General features: G+C 39.8%; 1 protein-coding gene and 1 long non-coding RNA gene across 12 annotated transcripts in view; both read right to left on the bottom strand.

Annotated features, from left to right (window-relative positions):
- Window positions 1-12698, bottom strand: part of wdfy3 (WD repeat and FYVE domain containing 3) — a 95044-nt gene that overhangs the window by 21828 nt on the left and 60518 nt on the right. For 6 of the 11 annotated variants that reach the window (XM_083526771.1, XM_083526775.1, XM_083526765.1 and 3 more), the window contains 11 exons: window positions 12603-12697; window positions 12353-12473; window positions 11698-11915; window positions 11400-11596; window positions 10028-10162; window positions 8912-9091; window positions 8588-8821; window positions 8258-8357; window positions 8013-8173; window positions 3882-4111; window positions 1868-1977 (listed from right to left, as the gene is read on the bottom strand). In XM_083526771.1, the coding sequence (XP_083382897.1) occupies window positions 1868-1977; window positions 3882-4111; window positions 8013-8173; window positions 8258-8357; window positions 8588-8821; window positions 8912-9091; window positions 10028-10162; window positions 11400-11596; window positions 11698-11915; window positions 12353-12473; window positions 12603-12697 (1781 nt within the window). The remainder of the gene's footprint in view (window positions 1-1867; window positions 1978-3881; window positions 4112-8012; window positions 8174-8257; window positions 8358-8587; window positions 8822-8911; window positions 9092-10027; window positions 10163-11399; window positions 11597-11697; window positions 11916-12352; window positions 12474-12602; window position 12698) is intronic. The other 5 variants (XM_083526772.1, XM_083526766.1, XM_083526769.1 and 2 more) reach the window with 1 other exon arrangement.
- Window positions 5338-6619, bottom strand: LOC310718673. Its single transcript, XR_014531212.1, has 2 exons — window positions 6083-6619; window positions 5338-5411 (listed from the first exon to the last, which is right to left on the bottom strand). It is a non-coding gene; the product is annotated as an uncharacterized lncRNA (long non-coding RNA).

Genomic DNA, 12698 nt, shown 5'->3' with positions numbered 1-12698 from the left:
GAGCTGTCACTTTTATTCAAATTAATATACGAGTGAGACAAAACATGGGGACCTGAGTAGGTATAAATATCATTAAAAAGGCTTACAAGTAGGGCTGAAACGATTCCTTGAGTAACTCGATTGCTTTGTTTAGTCCATATAACTACACACGGAGCACTGTGTTTCCCCACGGACCATTATTACTGACACACCACATGCTAAACTCTGGAGCACTCTGGACAGGTAAACACTATGAAAGCCCATTTCCACCACAAAAAGTTTGTTTAATTAAACACATTTATCTCGTAATTCCGACTTTATGTCTCGCAATTCCGACTTTACAGTATGTCTCGCAATTCCGAAATTGTTTAGCCAATCGGGCAGCTTCTGTAGTGCCAGAAATATTTACACATTAAACATTTTATTGGCTACAATCAATAGAATCGCATGGTATTAAATTAAGCTTCCAAATCCTGGAGGTGGATGCAAAAGAAATGTTGGATATTTACAAGAAATAAAGTCGGAATTGCAAGAAATTAAAGTCAAAATTATGAGAAAAAAAGTCGGAATTAGGCAAACTGCTTTTTTTTTTTTTTTTATGTGGTGGAAACCGGCTTCCACACAGCACAGAAGACGCTGCAAAATGAAAAATAGAGGATGGGGAAAAAACAGCGAGGGGCGATGAATCAATGGAATAATCAGTAGAATAATCAATTATATACTAAAATAATCAATAGCTGCAGCCCAACTTACAAGACACAAGATTATATCACTTGTGTTTTTCAAGCTTCCCAAGCAGAGAGAGAGAGAGAGAGAGAAAGAGAGAGGAGAGAGCAGAGAGAGAGAGAAAAAGCAGAGAGAGCAGAGAGAGAGGAGAGAGCAGAGAGCGAGAGAAAAAGCAGAGAGAGCAGAGAGAGAGAGAGCACGCAGAGAGAGGGAGAAAAAGAGAGAGAGCAAAGAGAGAAAGAGAGAGCAGAGAGAGGAAGAAAGAGATAGAGAGCAGAGAGAGAGCACAAAGCAAAGATTAAGAGAGCAGAGAGAGAGGCAGAGAGAGAGAGAGAGAGAGAGAGCGCAAAGAGAGCGGAGAGAGCAAAGAGAGCAGAGAGAGGAGAGAGAGAGAGAGAGAGAGAGAGAGAGAGAGAGAGAGAGAGAGAGAGAGAGAAGAGAGAGAGAGAGAGAGAGAGAGAGAGAGAGAGAGAGAGAAAGAGAGAGCAAAGAGAGCAGAGAGAGAGAGAGAGAGAGAGAGAGAGAGGAGAGAGAGGAGAGAGAGCAGAGAGAGAGCAGAGAGAGAGCAGAGAGGGAGAGAAAGAGCAGAAAGAGCAGAGAGAGAGAGCACGCAGAGAGAGGGAGAAAAAGAGAGAGAGCAAAGAGAGAAAGAAAGAGCAGAGAGAGAAAGAAAGATAGAGAGAGAGAGAGAAAGAGAGAGAGAGAAAGAGAGAGAGAGAGAGAGAAAGAGAGAGCAAAGAGAGCAGAGAGAGAGAGAAAGAGAGAGCAAAGAGAGCAGAGAGAGAGAGAGAGAGAGAGAGAGAGAGAGAGAGAGAGAGAGAGAGAGAGAGGAGAGAGCAGAGAGAGAGAGAGAGAAAAAGCAGAGAGAGCAAAGAGAGAGATAGCACGCAGAGAGAGGGAGAAAAAGAGAGAGAGCAAAGAGAGAAAGAGAGAGCAGAGAGAGGAAGAAAGAGATAGAGAGCAGAGAGAGAGCACAAAGCAAAGATTATGAGAGCAGAGAGAGAGGCAGAGAGAGATAGAGGAGAGAAAGAGAGAGAGAGAGAGAGAGAGAGAGAGAGAGAGAGAAAGAGAGGGAGAGAGCGAGAGAGAGAGAGCAGAACCTGTATCAGTAGCTTTTACAGATACGATCCTGAAACATTGTAGTGAGATGTGGGAATTGTACCTTCGCTGGCATCCTGGCTCTGCTGTGTATCAGCCTCATTCTCTGACGGTATCATGACATGCCAGGTGGTCATTCGAGCTTCAGCCTCCAACCCGAACCCCTCCACGTTACTGCAACACAGCACACAAGTGATGTCATCAACTCCTGGTATGACGAGTAAAATGATCGTTCGTTTTTTTCCCTTTTTTCCCAGCAAAATTCGCTGTGCAGAGCTCGTGTTTTTCCGATCTCTTCCGTTCAAAAGTTGTACGGGAGTCATCGGGATCGGACGTGCAATGTGCACTAGTCACGTCACTTCAATAATTAATTCTTCTATCCGCTGTCGGCTCGGCCAGGTAAATGGCAGAGTAATAAACTTTTAGCCTTTTTTTTTAAACACTGACTGATTTTGTGTTTTCTGGTTTGTGACTCACATTTTATCTCTGCCTTCACACAACTATTACATGAGATATCTGAGTCAGCCTAGTAACTGTCTCCTGACAACGCAGTCATGCCAAGCTGTTGTGAGTCAGATACACAGGGGGGGTTGGAAGGGGGAAAAAAAAAAAAAAAAAAAAAAACAGATGAAGAGAAGAAAAAAAAAGGCACACCCCTCAACCCACACCCGAATGCTCAGACCTCATTTAAATGCCCTCACAAAAGACTACGTCTGACAGACTGACATAAGCAAATTCATCATCGCTGTTTTTAAATAACGCTTCCCACAGGACGCGTTTTATTTTTAGAAGCGGAAAGAACAACAATTCTTTCTGGAGTCGGATTTCACCTCCGCTCTCAATCTGACATTCTCACATTTATCCTAATAAAAATCCCTCCTAGTGTCACGTTCTGGAGATTAGGTTTAACCTTCAACCTTTGCATCGTAATGCATCGTTTTTAACACGTTTCCATCTGTCCGATCAAACGAATTATTATATGTAGGGTGTGAAATGGAAGGTTTAACTTTATAATAATAAGATCTGGGGATGAACAGCGCGTGGGATTCGGATTCGCGGGAAAGAGCGGTCTGTGGCTGTGTCCCGGTGTTCAATAAACCGTGTGATGTGAATTCCTTGTCTGTGTCCTAACTGCAGTGGTGAGAAACCGGAGCAAAGCCGAGAACCCACAAACGCGTGGAACAGTAAAGCTAGAGCATAACGCCACGTGCGTTACGTGTATACAATTATTTGTAGATGCGCTATGACGAAAGTGACCAATAATTTGTGAGCAATATTTTCTAAGCAGATCGATTTCTCCTCGTATAAAATTCAACGCCGATGATGCTACGCGAATATGACGTTTCACAACACTACGGAGACCGAGGCGCGTCCTGAGAGACACAGAATACAGATTAACATGGCAGAGGTAGAGCTGCATCTTCCTGGACAAAGAACAGAAGAACAACATCTGTTTTGTTCTTTTCCTGCATGTTTTGGTGATTATTTGCATGATTGTCATGAATAAACTCGTGATTAATCGGAACATAATCCCATATTTCTATCTGTTCAAAATTTACCTAAAATTTATACTTTTCTGTTTTTTAATACTCTTATTAACATGGGCATGGACAAATATTGATGCTTTATGCAAATATATGTTTATTATTAGTGAAACCAAACTCAACATAGAGCACAGGGACAAAATATTCTTGTAAATGTTTTAAAGTAATTGTGGTGTTTTAAATAAAGTAAATCATCAGGACACCAAACGGAACCTTTGCTATGTTTCCACACGGACGGTTAATGAGGTGATACCGAAGAAACTGTACCTCTTCTAACTTTCACACAGATTGCATAATCAAAGAACATTTAGAAAAATGACATTTCAGGCTTTATATTCATATATTTCTTGTGTCAATGAAGCAAATATTCACTGAGATTCAGGTTGTTTTATTTATGTGTCAGTGAAGAGAGATGACGGAGACGGCAGAGAGCGCCCCCTGTCTGTTCTCTTTACTTTACAAAAGCACAGTGTTTTGTTGTTATTTTGAGTGTATACAAATAAAGTAGACCCTTTACAGATTCAAGTGACTCACCTGCCAGTGTGTAGGTTGATTAAACAGTGTGCGAGGCAGGTCACAAATTCATGGTCATGGTTTCCAGGGCCTAGCACCAGGTTACGGTTCACGGTTAGGACACGCAGCGAATCGAGCAGCGCCACCTGCTGGGGAACGGTTTTATGCGGTCGACACAGCTGATACAAGACGGTGCGATTCAGGCAGTGATAGATGCAATCCAGTGACAAGCCCTGAGACCTCCGCTTGGCCTAATAAAAGAAGCAAACAAGTTGAAATGACAAGTTTAATATCTGAGCTGCGACAAATTCAAAAGACTGGTTTAATGAGAAGAAAGAAGTAACGTCTTAAAAATTACAAACTGAAAGAAGGATAATGACCAAGAAACAGGTGACAGTGAGAGATTGGAGGCATTATACCTAAAGAGACATGACTATAGATTCTATAGAAATAAACAAAAGGTGCCATTATTTCCTGTAACATAATCTTGGTTCTTATAACTTCTTAAAAAAAAAAAAAAAAAAAAAAAAAAAAAAAAAAAAAAATGTAAAGCACAATTCCACATAATTACATCCAATCCAGGGAGAAAGAATAATTGCTTTTTTCAAGAGTAGGTGGCTAATCTGATCAACGTTCTCCAAAAGTGTGCCGATTTGCTTGTTAGTGCAAAGTGCGCAGAGTTCCGCGCCGTTTACGCCGTATCCTTGGGCTTTTCATGCTTGTGTTAATAATGTGTTTTTAATATAACTCGCAGCCTGCATGAAAGGTTCGCTCGCTTTAACTATCTGAAAAAGACAGCCAGCATGGGAAGCTTGTTTCTATGGTAACATGGTTAATGCATTAGTTGGCATGTACTTCAGCATTAATACACTATAAGTAACATTAACAAACAACAGTCGCTCACAGATTTATTCATTTTCATCATAAAAAGTTTTAAGGCGAATAAATATTAGCATTCTGATGCTCATAATACCTACAATGTTTATAAGTTGGAGGCACAAAACTCTATTGGATGGTCTTTGGATATGGAACCCTTAGATTTTGCCTTCACTTGAACTAGAAGATCCAAACCTGTTCCAGGATTACAGTGCACAAAGCCAACCCCATGAAGATGTGCTTTACATGGGTTGGAGAGGGATATATTGAGTGGCCTGCTAAAAAACTTTGACCTCAACCCTATCGAACATCTTCGGAATGGAAAGGAAAGGAATGCCTCCTCACCCGACATCAGTACCTGACTTTACTAACACCATTGTGGCTACAGGAGCACAAATAAATAAACACAATAAAGTGCATATTATATTACTAATATACATAGAGTTGAAACCAGATATTTACATACACTTCAGAAAAAAAACACAAAAACTTTTATTTCTCTACTGTCATACATTAAATCAGAGTAAACTTTTTCTGTTTTAAATCAATAAATATTAACATATTTTTTGCATTTGTTAAATGTCAGAATCGAGCGAGGGAGAATTTTTATGTATTTTTATTATCACTTTCATCAAAGTCAGAAGTATACATACACTTCCTTAGTATTTGGTGGAACTGCCCCGAAACTGTTTCACTTGGGCCAAACGTTTTGGGTATCCTTCCACAAGCTTTCTACAATAGTTTGCTGGAATTTTGGCCCACTCCTCTTGACAGAACTTGTATAACTGGGTCAGGTTTGTAGGCCTTCTTGCTCGCACTCGCCTTTTCAGTTTCTATGGGATTGAGATCAGGGCTTTGTGGTGGCCACTCCAATACCTTGACTTTGTTGTCCTTAAGCCACTTTGTAAATAATTTGGAGGTATGCTTAGGGTCATTGTCCATTTGGAAGACCCATTTGCACCCAAGCTTTAACTTCCTGGCTGATGTCTTCAGATGTTGCTTTAATATATCCACATAATTTTCTTTTCTCATGATGCCATCTATTTTGTAAAGTGCACCAGTCCCTTCTGCAGCAAAGCAGCCCCACAACATTATACTACCACCCCCATACTTGACAGTTGGGATGGTGTTCTGAGGCTTCAAAGCTTCGCCCTTTTTCCTCCAAATATACCGTTTATCATTATGGCCGAACAGTTACATTTTTGTTTTCGTCAGAGTAACCTTTCAACTCATGGCGGTACAGTATTCGTATTACTGTGGATAATGACACTGTCTTACCAGTTTCAGTCAGCATCTCCACAAGATCTTTTGCTGTTGTTCTGGGGTTGATTTGCACATTTCGCAACAAAAAACTTTCCTCTCTGGGACTCAGAATCCGTCTCCTTCCTGAGCGGTATGATGGTTGTACATTCCCATGTTTTTTTATACTTGCGTATTATTGTCTGAACGGATGAACGTGGGACCTTCAGGCATCTGGAAATTGCACCTAAAGATGAGCCATACTTGTGGAGGTCAACAATTCTTTTTCTGATGTCTTGGTGAATTTTTCTTGATTTTCCATGATGTCAAAGAAAGAGGCTCTGTGTTTGAGGTGTGCCTTTATATGCATCCACAGGTGTGCCATCAATTAAATCAAATGGAATCAATTAACCTATCAGAGGCTTCTTAAGCTCAGAATGGAATCATCATTTTTTTTTGTTTAAAGGCACGATAAACTTAGTGTATGTATACTTTTGACTTTGATGAAAGTGATAATAAAAATTCTCCCTCGCTCGATTCTGACATTTAACAGATGCAAAAAATATGTTAATATTTATTGATTTAAAACAGAAAAAGTTTACTCTGATTTAATGTATGACAGTAAAGAAATAAAAGTTTTTGTGTTTTTTTCTAAAGTGTATGTAAATATCTGGTTTCATCTATATTATATGATATTCAGGTTTCCTACACATTTTTCATTTCAAAATTCCATACTTTTCCATGGGGGGGGGGGGGGGGGGTAATCAGCTCTTTTGGTTGCACTGAGAGCCTGCTTCTAATTGTACAAACAAAAACACATCCTGATCCTCCTGATTTCTTATTTTTGTGCATGTTTGTCACTTTAATGTTTTCAGATCATCAAACTATTTTAAATATTAGTAAAATATAACGCAATGAAACACAACATGCAGTTTTTAAATTAAGGTTTTTGTTATTGAGAGAAAACTAAATCCAAAACTACATGGCCCTGTGTGAAAAAGTGTTTGCCCCTAAATCTAATAACTGCTTGGGCCACCCTCAGCAGCAACAACTGCAATCAGGCGTTTGTGATAACTTTCAATGAGTCTGTTACAGCGCTGTGGAGGAATTTTGGTCACTCATCTATGCAGAATTGTTGTAATTCAGCCACATTAGAGGGTTTTCGAGCTTTTTTTAAAACACTGCTTGAAAGCGAAGTGTGGACAGTGAACACGGAGGCTTTTGGCACGACGTTTCTAAGAGCTGGAAAGTAAATAAACGGCAGGTGGAAATGACTTGTGCTCATGCACAATACAGAAACATAAGCTTTTTCTGACTTTTTCTTCAGTGTGGATGAGCAACATTTGGGAAACGATTGAGAAAAAAAAAGAGTATGGATTTTAAATGAAAATGTTTTCAAATGTATCCACATTTGTGTAAAAGTGTCCTTTGGTTTAAAAATAAATAAATAAATAAATAAATAAATAAATAAATAAATAAATTCTTTACAAATTTCTAATTTTACATTTTAGAAAACACAAATATTTGTCAATACTCAATGTTCTTTTTTTCTATACTAATCCAGACCTGGAAATCGATCAAAATCTAATTTTCATACTTTTTTCAAAATGCATAAGAAACCTGGATATAATCTAATTATATGTAAATGCAACTCAATTTAACCACAATGCAAAATCAATAAAAGCTTAATTTATCAATGCATTAAAAAAAAAACTGCAACTGAAACAAGTGTGGGAAATTGGCCCAGGCGGAAGAGTAAAACACCCAGAGTGAAAACACACTGCGAAAGTCAGCAAAACGGAAATAAAATATATATTTTTTTAAATTGTATTCTTTCTGTATGGCCCAGTAGCAAATTATCTGGTGATTGGAGACTCCTGATTCTAATAACCTGTTGACCAAGGTGCTGGATATTAGCCATTTAAAATTTTTCAATTAATTATAATTTTAATTTAATTATATAAGATGAACCACTTGATGTTACAACAGTCTGTAACTATGTGTGCAAAATGTTGTTCATGCATATGGAAACGTCACCTGGCTGATCAGCTGCACTATGAACTCCACCACAAGTTTGGACTCCTTATTAAACATTCCCTGCCACAGTTTGTCCACCACCCGCTGAGCAAAGTAAAACACGTTGTTGACCAGGACCTGGTAATTTCCCCCAGTCGTAATGGGCATTGATGCGTCTTCTCCTGTGGGGAAAAAGTTCACAGCCATTATAAGAGAGCTGCATAATGTAAAGCTGAATAAAGCAAAGATCCAAACTAAATCCTGACCCAGAAGCACATCAGCAGCAAGGAGATGTTCCATCACACCATCCAGGATGTAGGACTGGAATTCTTTCTGCTGGGATCTGGTGGAGCGCTCGGGCGAAGCCTGGAAACAAACATCACATCAGTCTTGGCGCAAAAATGCTGAGAAATATTTTAAATACTTCATTGCCGTTGTCAGGACAACGATGCATGTGTGATGCTGTAACTGCAGCGAGTTGATAGACTTTGACTTTGATATTTGGGCCAATTTCTGGTTTCTTTACACGTGCTATCGAGGAAAACAGACATGCGACTAATCAATAAAAGGAAATAAAGAATCTGAAGGAATCTCACCTCTAACAGGAGGTCTAAAATGGGCGTCTGCTTGTTGGCTGGAGTCATACACAGGTTCTCCATGATCAACACTCTCATGAAATCGAACACATACTTCTTGGCTGGATGATTGGTCAGGTAGGTCTTGGCACCCACGTTACAGTACTCTGATTGGCTGCGGTTCATGCCTGTGTCTCCTGCAAAGGCTTTGAATTCTTCAGTTGGTGAACCAGCTTCATCATCCAAATCACTGACCTGACATAAACAGTAAGAATTAATAATTACTTAAATGAATGAATTAAATTTCTACATGATGTGCAAAAAAATACGAATAAGGGACTGTACCATCTCAGAATAGGGTCGGATATTGAAGGGGAAGACTGCAGCTGCAAGGGCACACAGGAAATCTGGGCTGTGCCACATGGGTGCCAGGTCGGGCACGTTGTGATATAGGTAACGGAAAAACTGCATCAGTGTGACTGGGTATTCCCTCAGCCAAGAGCCTTCCTCCTCCGACTGCCAAGGCTACACATGCGAGAATGAATTAAGCATGAATTAAGAATACACAGACATATCTGAAGTCGGTTCAAATGTGTGAAAGAATGCTTTAAAGTGAGAATGCTTTAAAAGCACCAATTCATCAAGGTACGCCTGCACAGTATTTTTGAAGGAACTTGGCAGATTGATTTTCCAAAACATCTTGGAGAACTAACCACAGATTTTCTGTGGATGTAAGCTGCCTCAAATCCTCTTCATATCAACATACAGACATTCCCATCAAGATTCTGTGGTGGCCAAACCAGCCTTTCTAGGACTCGTTGCTCTTCTGTATCCTGAAGATCATTCTTAATGACACTGGCTGTATGTTTGGGGTCATTGTCTTGTTGCAGAATAAATGTAGGGCCAATCAGACGCCTCTCTGACGGTACTGCATGATGAAGTATCTTCCTTTATTTCTCAGTATTGAGGACACTATAAATCCTGACCAAATCTCCAACTCCATTTGCAGAAATGCAGCCACAAACAAGCAGGAAACCTCCACCATGCTTCACTGTTGTCTGCAGACATTACTGTAGGTAATGGGAGGACATGGGTCCCAATGGTTTCCATCAGTTCTTTGCTGGTATCAAAGCTGGGCATCTTCCGATTTTAAGCATGATGTGTTTTTAATCTGTTGCATTAAGTTTCCTTGGCCGACCACTGCATCTTCGGTCGTCAAAATCGCCTGTTATTCTGTTCTTCTTTAAAATCACAGCGCATCTACTTTAAAATCTTTGCCTGAGAGAGACATTGCTACTACCGGGTTGCTCACTTAGCACATTAATAATAAAATAAACAATTAATATATATATTTTTGAAGGCATTCTCACTTTAAAGCATTTCTTCACACCTGCCTACAATACTGTATATAATTCAGAACACTCTGAGAAAACAGAAGCAAACAGATGCTAAGGGCCTCACCAGGTTCAGCATGCTGCGCAGCATGGCCAGCAACAGGAAGGCTGCCTCAGTACACACGTTGTGGATGGAGCCCACCACTGTGGCACTGGAGGCTGGAACCCCAAAGATGAACCTCCAGATGGAGTCCAAGTCAAACTGCACAGACACAGAGAAGGTGTTACTTTTCTCTTTACTTCAATTCAATTCTAAAATCGAAAAAGTTGCTCCAGGACTGATTTCATGTATTTATATATAAAGAAAAAAACTTTTTATAACTTGTCTTTTTAAGCAAGATCAACTTTGAATAATGTACAGTAAAGCTCAAAGTGTCTTCTTTTGAAAGATATTTAAATTGTGTATGTAGTCCATTTTTTTGTCATAAACTGTTAACATTTAATGTTCGGTAGGGCATTTTCAGCTGTGAGTCCCAAAATCTGTGCTGAATGCATGCATAATCAGCACAAAAAAAACTCCTGTCTTGCAATAAACATAAATAACATGCACAAAAATATGAAACCATATACCATGAAACACAATTCAACCACAGATATGTTTCCTCCAAGAATTTAGTTTTTAGTATATTATGGTTGTTAGCAGAAAAGGAGCTTTTGCATGCATGCGAATGCGCAATTCCTATTAAATGCTTTTGACAATGGTGCAGAAAAAGGGTTCGTATGACTTGACCAAAGTATATCTGTGTATTCTTGATTAATGAAGATAATCTTAAAAGTGAACAATTGTTCTATTAGTTTGTCCAAACAAATATCTAAATTAATAATAATTGATTATTCAATTGAATCGTTAAAAAGTAATATTAAGTAAAAAATTATATTTGCACCGCGCTCGTTTAATGGGAACTCTGTCTGTATGGTTTTTCGATTATTCTTTTTATTCTTTATTTTAAAAAGTGGTGAATAAAAAATCAACACATTTGAAAGAGAATATCCAGTACTGTAAAATGTTTTCTGCTAAATCGGGGAAATGGTAGCGTGGTTAAAATCTCAGAATTCTGATCAGTAGGTTGTGAGTTCAAATCCCAGCAACACCAAACTGCCCCTGATGGGCCCTTGAGCACGAGCCTAAACCCTCAGCCATAATGATTGAGATACGGTTGATGTAATTGTAAGTCGCTCTGGAAAAGGGCATCTGCCAAAATACCATAAATGTAAACTGTTTATTACAAAATGATCTGTGATTTAAATACTGAGTCAAATTTTTACCTTTATCTGTATGCATGCGGTGAAGTTGTGAAAGGACAAATGATAGACAGAGGAATGAACACACGAAAGCTTTGGACAGAACAGGTACGGACAAAAAAGTGAACACATCGCACACGTGGTTACAAACACACACGGTTAGTACGATTAGTAGGGAATAAAGGTTGCATACTGACATGTACCTGCAGGCTCTCAGGGAGCTCAGTGACCGGCTGCTGCAGGAACAGTGCCATAAGCAGGAAGTAAAGTTCAGGTACATTGGTGTGTTTGGGCAGCAATGTCTGCATCACAGGGAATCCTGGGAAATGACAGGCGTCGCGGTTTATCTCACGCACAGTGGACCTGCCGCCTGCACTGCGTCCCACGTTGAATCCTGAAGCAACATAGAAATAAAGCGAGGGAAGAGTTTACTTTTTGGCCGACTTCAAATCAACAGCAATTGACGCAGTTCTAGGATCCAGAACAGACGCTCACCGAGCACGGTGCCGATCTTGTTGGTGAGCACCGAATCGGTGTGTTCGAGCCAGCCACCTCCACACAGACCCTCTTTAAAACGGCTGAGGATACTCTGATTGCTCAGCAGCGCCACCAGAATCCAAAGCGCCACGGTCACTGTGCTCGAGTGAATGTGTTCCTCCATGAACATCAGCAGCCAATCAAATCCCAGTGTGCGCACAAGCTCCTCACATGCCCTGCAGGTGACAGAGTTCATCTCATTCAGACAAGATATTAGTAAAGATGACCTATGGTTCTATGACATGCATTTCATTTGTCCTGGGTTTTTTTATGATCATCTCTGGGAAATGGTAGATGTGTGTTAAAATAATCGTATGCATGCAGATTTTACACCACACACTCATTTTACTGAAAACCTATAAATACACTTTATTTACATTTTATTCAGGTATAACATTATGACCACCTTCCTAATATTGTGTTGGTCAACTTTTGCTACCAAAACAGTTCAGTCCCATCGAGCATTACACCATTTACTTCTTCAGCTGTTTGGGTAACAGTTTGGGCAATGACCACATATGGCAGGAAAACTCAGGTGTCCAAATACTTTTGCTAATTCGCTTATTGTAATAATTAGCTTTAAGGTCATTAACAAATTAAAATGATACTTTACTGTGCATTAACAGTGCATTTCTCCTTGGAGCTGAAAAGCAGTTTGAGCAGGATGTCTAGCAGTCGATTGCGCAGCAGGATTACATTGGACGAGAGAAGCCCTCCAAAATCCTCCTCGTTTCCTGGACAGAATGCGGGCAGTCAGATTTACTATCACTTGGGAGGGAAATTTAATGGTGGTGTAATTTGTACACTGAAATGCAGCACGTCATGCGTTTTATGTCTAATATAAAAATCAGAATCAGTCTCACCTCCTTCGACCTTCTCCTCATTATTAACCTCCATAACCACAAACTTCTCACAGACGGCAAACGTAGGCAGAGTGGATGAGATGAACTGGCCGAACC

Source organism: Silurus aristotelis, assembly GCF_946808225.1.
Source record: "Silurus aristotelis genome assembly, chromosome: 23".
In the NCBI taxonomy this organism is placed as follows: domain Eukaryota; kingdom Metazoa; phylum Chordata; class Actinopteri; order Siluriformes; family Siluridae; genus Silurus; species Silurus aristotelis.
Note: the sequence above shows the minus strand (reverse complement) of the source record. Positions and strands in the feature narration are given on the sequence as shown.